The sequence below is a fragment of the Lepisma saccharinum genome, chromosome 6 (assembly GCF_977018435.1).
Source record: "Lepisma saccharinum chromosome 6, izLepSacc3.1, whole genome shotgun sequence".
In the NCBI taxonomy this organism is placed as follows: Eukaryota; Metazoa; Arthropoda; class Insecta; order Zygentoma; family Lepismatidae; genus Lepisma; species Lepisma saccharinum.
This window is the reverse complement of record NC_139234.1, coordinates 21,971,669-21,983,557: the sequence shown is the minus strand read 5'-3', so window position 1 is coordinate 21,983,557 and position 11,889 is coordinate 21,971,669. Positions and strand designations below refer to the sequence as shown.

Here is an 11,889-nt window from a genome sequence, read left to right as displayed (position 1 = left end):
TTGTACCCAGGGTGCGAAATCCCGGGGGGGGGGGCAGGGGAAATCCCCCCTACCAACGATCTTGTCCTGAAATTTCCCCCCCTACCAAACTCTTCTGAGGGGGAGCTTTTGTTTTAATATCAAAAATTAACAATTAGTTTGGGATTCGAATATACTTGACTGGAATAATATCGAAAACATACAAAAAGAAAGGACAACAAAGATCCTAATCTCTACGAACACTGAACCCAGCAATCCCCAGAACACAGAAATTACACCGACTTGTTGGTTCTTCTCCATTTCTCATCGCCTTTCGTTAGCAACCACGAAGTATATAAATATATTAATAAAACACGTAATAGCATTTATATGTGAATTTTATACAGGAAGCTATTATCTTCTTAATGTCTCTTATTTTTTGCCCCTCCTCACTTATGCATCAGTAGTACATTAAAATCTTCAATTTGCAATTACACTTTGAATGAAGGACAGTCGATATAATATATTGTATATTTTGTAATATAATTTGATTATTTAATAATTGACACATATGTAATGACATATTAAATATATATATATATATATATATGCATATATATGCATATATATCTAATAATAAATATATAAAATAACCCACAGCGCGACAGCTCTTGAGAGCCTTGGCTTACCTACCGACTGCTGGTCTCCCTCCCACACTGTTCCTCCGTCACCTGTTATAGCGTGGAGATCTTAGACCAGTATTGGGGTGACGGGTGGTCAGCCCGACGAACCCCCAGCCGTTGTAGGTCTTCTTGACCGGGTTACCGCTCACTCATTCGGAGCTCCCCAATTTCCTCACGATGGTGGGTTGCCACCGACGTAGGCCGAATAAATTCCGACCAGAGCCGGATTCGAACCTACGGTATGTATGTCTGTGTGTGAGTGTGTGTGTGTCATCCTGTCTGCTCCTTCCCCCCCCTCTCCCCCACCAATCTGCAGAGATTTCGCACTCTGCTTGTACCTACCACTGTAGTAGTCTGGCTGTAGGCCCAGTCTTGATTAGTCTATTTGTGCATAAAGTGGACTTAAAGTACAAAAACTCCAACTCAAATATGATATTATGATTATGTTATACGGCGCACGCTTTTAGAAGGAACATGAGTTCGGCCAATACCCAGCCAGTGCTACTGCGCTGTTGCCAAACTAACTCCTAGCGCAACGGAAGGACAGAAAATTCGCGATGTGTCCATTATTTTTCATAATGCATGCACGGTATATATGAGTACAGTGAAATAATATAGTGAATATTTCTACACAGGATTATAATATCATATCACTGTAGCATATACGAGAAACCCATACCTGAAAGAAGCTTGAAGGTATTTATTTATTCATCACCGCTCTCGTCGTCTTCCTCGGTCTCCGCATGGACGTCCGCAGGATTTTTTCCAGGGAGGGGCAAGGAAGGTGTTTTTTTCCAGGAGGGGGACAAACAAGGCACATTTTCCTCCATAATAGTGTTGTTCCCTCAAAAACATTGCTTAAATTTGAATATCATATTCATGCAATAATTAACACATATTATTGTGGCTGTAATGAAATTATATGTGAAAAATATATAATTTTAGGTTGACTTTCATTTTCGGGGGGGGACCACGGCCCCCCCCCCTCCCGGACGCCCATGGGTCTCCGTGTCTCTGATTTCACTCATTTCCGAATCACTCTCCTGGAGGTTAATGATTAGATTTTGCACCCTTGGTGCCTGTACTACTGGTGCTAAGTTTTGAGAGTGACATTATTTAAAATAAAAAGAACACACGGAACACACGCTATCGCACGAAAGGGTTGTATTTAATCTTTTCACAAATTGTTCTTTGTGGCGCACGAGTGAACGATGAGCGAATAATTTTACACCGGCCTTGATACGAAAACGCTGAACTCAAACTGACCCAGGCTTTCAATGTTCGAGAACGCCCAGAACAATGAAGGGTCATTGTTTATATCGAGGCGAATTTAACACCCACAGTTTTCCCTAGACACAACAACTCAGCTGCGTCAACAAGTTGGCAACGAAAGAAACAGGCTGAAGGAAATGAAAGGTGTTTCCCTTGTTTCTTCAAGGAACGATAACTCCGGCTGTAGGCGACGGAAATTCATGGGATTTTGACAGTCAGGTTCAAAATGTCTTTCTCCATCTTATGATGAACCTTAAAGTGGCGAGTTTTATGAAAACTTCTTGCGCGCAAGAAAAATACAGAACACTGCTTTTAACTTCCGCGCCGCAGTCTCCTAACTGTACAGCGTTGCACTCCTGCAATTGGTTGATCGCCACGCACACCCTCTGCGTGGCCCCGCCCGATAATTGTCAACGACTTTCAGCACTCTTGTCACCCAGTCCAGGCCGCGGCCCAGCGGTTGAGAAACACTGCTCTAGTCTGTATGTCCGAGTTGGGGTGGGACAGGGAGCCAGCTCCTTTCAGAAATTGCTTTATATTTGTTTTATACGTGAGGCTATGCCTGTATGTTACTGGAGAGTTAGAAAAAGGGGAGAAGACGTGTATAATTTTTGTTATTATTAGTGGAAGAATCTACGGATGATCTCGTTTCAATTGTTTCTGATGTTTTTCCCGTCAGATGTAGTAACAGTCGACCTTCTGCATCGATTTGGTCTATGGTATTTGGTGTAGGTGCGTAGGAAAACATATATCTGACATCGGATTTTTTCGTGTACGAGGACTTTTAAAAACTTGTTACAACCGTAGGCGTATAGGAGTATGGAGAAGAATGTTCGATATGAAGTGGTAAGTGTATTTAAACAAAAAACAAAGCAACAAAGATACATACACTTGCAAATATACAAATATGTTTCCTTCGAGGTCAAAGCCTCAGACGTAACCAGAAATTATGAAAGTTCTCTCAAGTACAAATAAGAAAGTGTATATCACATTTTTTTCATGATTTAATTATATCCAATGCACAAAATGGCAGATACATTATAGAGGCACAATATTTTATCAGCGTTTTTTGTAATGCAGATGACATTTTTCTGCTCCGTCGAAAAATTACTGATTTCTACTTTAGAATAATTTATTTGATCTATAGATATTTGCGTGGTCAAATATCGGGTTTAAGTGATTAAAATTAAAGTGCAATGTATATTTTAACCATAAAATTAAAGTGCAATTTATATTTTAATCATTGCCATTTCTAAGATGTATGTAGTAAGTTTCAGAGTAGTAAAATTATGTTTAAGAATGTGTGGATAAGTGTCCATTTTCAGCACATACAAAAAATAATTCATTTACTTGATCACGAACACAAAATTGCCCTCTAGTGTACTATACGAAATACCGTTTTTAATGCAAAGATTTTTTCTACTTAATGTGTTAACCATAAAATAGCACATCATATGTAATCAACCAAATTTTGTTCATTCACAATAACTGATGTACTAAATATTTTTGCCAGGTTAAATATTGCAAAGTCAGTACCTCGAAACAAATGGATCAAACCTACATAACATATACACATACCGCATATAACAGGCTGGTATATTTTCCTTGACTTATAAGACTTTATATGTTTTTTGCTGAAAATATTTTATGTGGTGATAACATCATTGTGTAATAATTGTAAAAGTAATTCTGAAGTTTGGGGTAACTAATTTCTGCAAATTATTTTTAAGTACTAAAGTCATTCAAACACACCAATCATAACCTGCTCAAAATGTGTAAGTATAAATGCATGTAGGAGCGTAATTATAATGCTAAGAGTACCAACCCTGACCCATCTAACGTACTGATATAAGCAAATAGGAGTTGGATGCAAAAATTATTTATGCACATAAACACACTAATTAATCAGAAAACCTGTTCAGTATGTGCACATAGACATGTCGTCCGTTGAGAATGTAAATGTAGTATCTCCTTGTAAACAAAGCCAGATATTTTGGCTGTGGTCTATTTAGGACGCCATAGTTTCATCTCTGCTATCGTCTGATGCTTACATGCAACCAGTAGTGATGTGTTGTGTGTGTGTGTGTGTACAGAATTTGGAAGCAGCCACGAGAAGGAAAACTCCAACAGCCAATGAAACCTTAAGATAATTTGTTAACACTTTACTATACCGGAGACAGATTTCTTCAAATTTACAGGAGAAAGTACATACGCAAATCATTTTCTGTAGCGTTGTTGATGTTCGGGAATGTAGTTTTGATCCATTTTATTGCGAATACATGTGGTTTTCTACGAAAATCTATTTCCGATGCGCTTTTGCTGCTGCCGGCATTTGCTTTCTGCACGAGAGCACAATACGCGCTATTGCTGCTGCTACAAGCCGATGTTGTCCGTATATGCTAAATTGAACGAAAGGAGTTCTAATGGAACCTAACCTAACATGCCTAATCTAACCTAGTAGGCATACCTCTTCCCCATGATGGTTCGTGGGGATATTGTGAATTTTTGGGGCTACCCGTGAATGGTTTGTGGGAAATGAACAACAGTAAGTCCTCGTTAATGTAAGAAATAGACATTATTTTCGTTAGAAAATCATTATTTCACGTAAAGAAATGTTCCGCAATGCAGAATGGTACGTTAGCAATGTAAAAAATTGCGAAATAAATCATTGATAGGTGTCTCCGGTATAGTAAAGTAGTATCGATAATTTCCCTCAACCAACCACAAGCACCATCTTAGTATGAGATAAACCACTTGCATTCTAAAATAAGTCAATAGTAGAAGCTGGGTAAACCTTTAGTATCCGCCAAATGTCTGAAATTCCTTTATTTTCTTATTTTTCACATTGGTACTTACGTATTCTGCATTGCTAAGGATTCTGGAAGGTGGGATTTTTTTTTTCATGACAGTAACTTCAATTTTCTCATATCAATTAATTATGGTTCGTTCATTTTCCGGTTGTGGTACACACAATATGGCGGGCAAATCTTGACTAGCGTTGTTCATGATCACTGGGTGTGCAGTGTTTCCAACCTTTTTCACCAAAAAATACCTACTTTGACGTTACTTATTTTGTATTTTTTTTAGGGTTCGAAAACCTCATGAACCATGCACGGATAGCCCCACGAACCATGCACGGCAAGGTTATGTTCAGTTAGGTTAGGCAAACATAGTTAAAATTGTCATGTTCTTGCAAAAAAAGCTGCATGGTTGGAAACACTGACCGGGGGTTACATCATCGAACGCACACAACATTTGGTTCACGTAATAGAAGGACATAGAGGCAACAGCTTTTAAGCATCATAGAGACATTAATCTTCAAAAATACATGATTTACCGGCGATTTAAATTAAGCGATGGGAAAAAACACTTCCACGACCTTTTAAAAGTATATATATTCAGTTCGGTAAGTAATTTCTCCTGTAAAATTGAAGAAAAAAGTTTTGCGGATACTAAAATATTACCAATAATAATAATAAGCAAAAAAATATTTAAAAAAATATGAAAGTAACAAAAGTAAATAGCAAATTAACAAAAAGTAAGTAAAAGATAGGGTAAATGTCTGTTATATCGGTTACACATTTCTATCTGATATTTTCAGTTTCAAATGGTTCGTACTTACCAATTGTGTATTGCGGAACATAGTTGAAGGTGCCATTATGCTTTTTACATGAAAATAACTTCGATTTTTCACATTACGAGTAATTCTATTGGGTCCTTTCTTCCGTTGCGGAACATACAATATGGCACGCACAGCTGTGGATCATCGCGCGTCATGCTTGTGTTTTGTCGATTGGGAGTGGGTATGCAGTGTTTCAACCTTCTTAACCGAAAAATACCTAATTTAGTGTTCATTATGTCATCACAAACCATGGACGGATAGCCCCAAAAACCATTCACGATAGCCCCACGGACCATTTCCGGCAAGGTTAGGTTAGGTTAGGTAAGCATAGTTAAAAAAAAAAAAATCTCGGTAAAAAAAAGGCACGTTTGGAAACACTGGCGAGAGTGCGTGACTTTTGACGCTTGCACCATCTGCAGGTACATAATGGAAACAGCAGCATAATGTTGTCGCTTTGCACAAAAAGCAAGTTTATTATATCAAAAGTGCTTATTTCTTGTTGTGCAGCATTCTAAGATGAGAAAATACCTCCACGAACTTTCAAAATGCTACAGAAACTCATTTCCGTAAGTAGTTTCTTCTGTAAAAATGAAGAAATGTGTCTCCGATATAACAGACATTTACCAAAGATGACACTATTTGATATTATTTGCACCGAAATGCAAACTCTGAGGAAAATATATTGATTCTTGATGATAGATCATTGTATTGTGTGGCAAGTCTGTAAAAGATAGATCTTTTTTGAATTTGAAGTCTAGGTTTTTCGTATAATACACTCTGTAAAAAAAATTAGCATCACTTCATTACTTTTGGTCGTCAGCATTTCGCTCGTGAATTATCAGTTGTTTTATTGATTTAATTCAACTTGTCGATTTGTTTTCCTAACAAATATATAAAACACTATATCTGTACAATATATTTTTATTATTTAAGTCATAGTTACGTACATAATGCACTTTACAGAACTAATAACAAAATTATTGCAAATATAGCTTCTGGAACGTTTTCGCACAAAGACAATTTTTACAAGTATAAAGATTGAACAAAGGATTTAAATGCATCATGATATGTCAATTTGTAATGATAGTAAGTAAATACATTGACTAGTACTTAGTGTGGCCACCCCTGGCCTTCCTAAGTGCTTCCAACCTTCGAGGCATGGTATGAATGAGATTTTGACAATATTTGACCTCAATTTCATTCCAAACATGTACAATTGCTGCCATAAGTTCCTCTTTTGACCTGTACGTCTGATTACCAAGTTTTTTGCACATCATAGCCCAAAGGTTTTCTATAGGATTCATGTCTGGAGAGTTGGGCGGCCACCAAAGTCTTTCAATATTCATATGATGAAACCAGTTATTCACCACCTGAGCACAGTGACAGGTTGCATTATCGTCTTGAAAAATAAAGTAGTCCAAATTCTGTCCAGAAAAATGATCTCCTGCAGTTTGTAGAACTTTCCGATTCAGGATTTCCAGATATTGATCAGCCTTAAGGGTCCCTGTGCAAATATGCATCCTGCCAATCCCTTTTGCAGAGAAACATGCCCAAATCATAACACTGCCACAAAATTTTTGAGTTTCTAAAATAAAAGATTTTGCAAGTTCTTCTCCCTTCCGCATCCACAGTTTAACTGAGCTGTCATTCCCCAGCAATTTAAATCGTTTTTCATCAGAAAATATCACATGTTCCCAATCTGTATTATTCCATGCGCCATAACGTGTGACAAACTCACGTCTAGCTTTTGCATGTGCGTCAGTTAGTCTGTGTTTTTTACGTGGGACGTGTTTAGAAACACCCTGTTTCTTTAGTCGGGATACTACAGTAGCATGAGTAAGATTAACGCCCACCTCATTTTGAATTTTATGTGCAATTTGGCGTGAACTCATTCCTCTGTTCTTCAGTGCCATGTCCTTTATCATACGATCCAGTCGAGGTGATGTCTTTTTCTTTCTGCCACATTGACTTCTCAGTGATGATTTTCCATGTTCTTGTTGCTTTTGCAGGCAGCGGCTAACTGTGGATTGATGCATTTGAAGTTGTCGACCAATTTCTCTCTGAGAATGACCATCTATATGCAAAGCAAGAACCATTCCTTGCTTACGTGGTGAAATGTCACACTTTCTGCCCATTTTTTTCAAGAAAACACGCTCAAATACACTACACACCACCAGAACACATCACAAATATGATAACGTATACAAACTATCAATAATGAACATGTAGTTTGCAATATAAAACACGTCACAAGTTGCACTACTAACAATCGTTTTACAGATTCCTGACAATTGATTACAAAGCCTTGCAGCAGTAACTGATTGCAACACCCTCTAGCAGACAATCCAAACACTAAATCAACAAAAGAATAACACCACACTATGCAGTGATACCAGACCAATGCTTCAATCAATTGATTTCAAGTTGTGCAGGAAAGATGCATGCATGTGAAACTCAAAATTGTCAACATCCGTAATAAGAATACAGTGATGCTATTTTTTTTTTTTTACAGAGTGTATAATCTTTTATTGCAAGTTGAGCGCATAGGTACTCTAAATTTGAATTCCTCAAGAAATGTGTTGCAGTGGATTTTTTATTTTACTTCGCTACCGAATGACAAATTTATAATGAAATTGTTTCATCTTAATCTCATTTCTAAAATGCAGTATTATATCTGGTAGATAGGACACTGGCACTCTCCCATCAAAGTTAGTGTTGCTTGCAGTTGTTCTGTCTGAAATTTCATGTAATTATTTACACCATAAATACCTAATCAAGCAACTACTTCTTTGTAGAGAGGCTGCAATATATCAGCTTTGCAATGATTCAAACTTGGAGCGCAATTTTGACAAAGGTCAAGTAAATATATAAACTTTAAAGGTCTTAAAAAGCTTCACATAATTTTCATATCCCACTTTTTTGCAACAAAAAAAAATTGTATAAAATCTGAGACAATTATGGAGTGAAATATGGGAATAAACTCAATAAATGTTTAATTCAAATGTCAACTGACTGCATATGTGCATTTTAATGATATTCATTTTTCCTGCAACAGCTTCCCACGGAAGAACAGGATGTTCGAGCTCAACCAGTTGCTTTGACTGTTGTTCTCCCACCAGAGGTCTTACCTCAGACTGAAATGACTGCAGTTGGTGGTTCGCCATCACCACCACCACCACAGGTATGTACATTTTAGTACATTTGCATTTCAATTTATTTAGGGTGACCAGATATTTGTTGACCAAAAAGAGTATAGTCTATAGGTTGAAGGTGCGCATGCACAAAACATAAAAAGAAAACAAAAATAACGGTGGCTATTTGTTATTGCTTCTATTATAGCCCCTATAAAATAGGCCTACACTCTAAAGATTCAAATTACTTATGGGTCTAATGTAATTATCTAATTACAAATACTTGCTCACCAATGGGTGCCATCATTCATACTTCTGGGATAATTTTGCTTTCTTGAGTATGTTTAAATCGTCCTTTATTGCCTGTCCAAATTGAATTTCACTTTCATTACTTGTTCGAGTTGACACCAGGAGTGTACTTTTATCCTCTCGCCAATAAGTTTTAATAACACTGAAGAGTCTTTCACAATCAACATTTGTACCAGGCAGAGTAAACAAGAATTTTATGAGAGGCACAATCATTTTTAAATTTGACCCAGACTGTACTAAATCTTTGTACACTGACTTCCACTTACACATCATTGTTTCTTTTCTTTCTGTGGATTTTAAGGCATTTTTACGCGTAAAATAATGAATGAAATTAAATAGCAAGGATAAGAGTATATTTGGGGATTTTTGCAAATTGAAAAGAGTATAGACTATATGAACCTCTAAAAGAGTATAATACTCTTAAAAAGAGTACGTCTGGTCACCCTAGATTTATTTTTTACAATTTAGAAAATTCTAAAACATATTCAAATATGTTTTATCTTATAGCATGGCAATATATAAGGGGAGGGTTTAAAGTGTTTAAATCTCTCCCATTGGTTTATTGAATATTTGCATTAATTGAATAACTGTATCAAGATTTGACCAAAATCACTATAATATTTTAAATCATTTTGAAAATATAAATGAAGTTTGGAGGTGGTAACATATTGCCATTGTTATCTGGCTTTTACACTTTAGTACACTAGTATTTCTTGTCAGGTAAAGTGTACCATAGGAATCCACAAACTATGAAACCATAGAGGCATGGTGTACATTACTCAGGGTTCCCACACACCTGGAATTCTCAGGGAATTTGAAGAAAAGTCATGTAAAATCATCTAATTATCATTGAGTCCCAATGAAGCGCATCTGAAGGACTAAAATATTCTTGTTCTTGTATTAATAATTCCAACTTCACTAACTAGGCTTTAGATGTGTGTTAATTTTGCACCACAGAATAATTGTTGTTATAACAGGGTGACCAAAAGATAGGTCAAGAAGTTATGCTTTAGGTCAATAACTTTTGCTATTTTTTTATAGTATAGTGAACTTACATTGTTATATACCTGTACAATGATTTGATAAAATTGAATATTTGGAAATCTAAAATTATATTGAGTTGTGATTTTGTTCACTTTATTTCTTAAGAATAATTTTTACAAGCATTAATAATAATTAAAGCAAGTCTAAATCTCTCTTTAAAGTACAGCTTCAATTTTCATCGTAACCGGCCTTGGGGCAGGAGTTTTTATTGAATAAAAATTTATATTTTCTTAATTTCCAACTGTACCTGTAAATGTTAAGAATAAAATAAAAATTAAAAAAGGTCAAGAAAAAGGAAAGATAGGTCGAAAACATTGGATTTGTTATTTTGGTAGACACCCTGTTTGCTGAAAGTAGTCTACACGTACAAACCCAGTCTTACCATACAAATATTTCAAAGCTCTGAATGAAATAACAGAATATACTTTTAAGATATTATATCCTATGGATGTTTGTTACGTGGATATATTGTGTACACAAAACACAAAATGACTGAGGGCTTCCCTGATGGCGCAGTGGTAGCGTCGTCGCCTTGTAATCAAGGGGTACCGGGTTCGATTCCCGGTGGAGGCACATAGTGGTTCGGACTTAAAACACCAAATCAATCAATCACAAAATGACTGCCTTTGACCTCCACATAGGCCACTCATCAATTGCATTACGCCTGTATCAAGAGGGAAATCTTCAACTGCCTTCACAAGATAGTGGTTCAAAGTGACACTACTGCATTATATGCAGTCATGTCTTGAAGTACAGCCCACAATTTCTAGTCCAGGGAGCTAAGGCCGACACTGGCAGATGATTCATCTGAAGAGGAAATAAAGTTGAGCAATCACATTTGTCGGAAGCTACTGCTGGGTTGTTTGAGCCGTATGAACTGGTGCGCAATCCTGCTGAAAACTCTACTCCTGGCAATGGAATAATATTGCTTAGATCCTTGACAATTGTCTCCAGGACTGTTTCCTGGTACGCACGGGCTGATGTTTTTACCTCTTTCTTGCAGAAAAGGAGCTCAGCGATGCTATCATAATGCCCCATTTCCCATCACACCTTGATTGAAGTAGAATGTGACCCCTACTAACTTCTTGTGGCATATAATCTGTCATTCTGCAAGTTGAAATCTGCCTCCATGATAATTCTTCGGTGCCAATTTATGCTTAATGATCCAGTAGGCACCTTGCCTTTATTGCTTTCTGAGACTAGAAAGTGGTCTGTCTGTTGTTTGTAAGCTTTCAGTCCTAGGTCACTTTGCAACATACGAGACATGGACATGGTCAGTTCACAGACCATCACTGATTTTTCCAGTTGCACAGTCCTTATAGTACATGGCTGTCCCTGGTTGGGCCAATCTTTCACTTTTCCAGTGTCACTGAAATGCTGAATAGTACGGTACTTGAATCACTTTGGAGATTTGAAACTCCTAGAGAATCTCGAAAATTTCAGCTGACTTGGTTTTTGTAACTGCCCCATTGCATTATGAAAGCTAAAGACAAAATGTTCTATCACTTCTGTAGGTCAATTAGCAATGATTTTGAACACCACATGATGAGCCACCTCCCAAAGTTTGTGACGGTGTTTGAAATTTGTTTTGTTATTTTGTGTGCTGTAAAAAAGTGTGAAAATTCCCCCCAAAAAATCTTGCCCCTTAATTAAGTACACAATAATATCACTTTATTCTAGATTTTGTTTTGTTATTGGCTAATACTGATAAAGTACTACACAAAATTTACTAATAGGTCTACTGTTCCGATACAAAATTGCAAGTGCTCCTTGAATGATCGATGAATCGTTCATTCACCTCCTTAATTAATATACATAACTGGGTGATTGTGGTGGGTTTTGCCTTTAAAAAGGAACAACCTATTTAGAC

At 36.8% G+C, this 11,889-nt stretch overlaps 1 protein-coding gene across 1 annotated transcript in view; it reads left to right on the top strand.

Annotated features, from left to right (window-relative positions):
- The first annotated feature begins 2,510 nt into the window (after positions 1-2,510).
- Ndfip (Nedd4 family interacting protein) overlaps positions 2,511-11,889 on the top strand; it is a 29,533-nt gene continuing 20,154 nt past the window's right edge. Inside the window, exons 1-2 of the mRNA XM_083123644.1 lie at positions 2,511-2,759; positions 8,591-8,716. Coding sequence (XP_082979770.1) covers positions 2,733-2,759; positions 8,591-8,716 — 153 coding nt within the window. The 5' untranslated portion in view covers positions 2,511-2,732. The remainder of the gene's footprint in view (positions 2,760-8,590; positions 8,717-11,889) is intronic.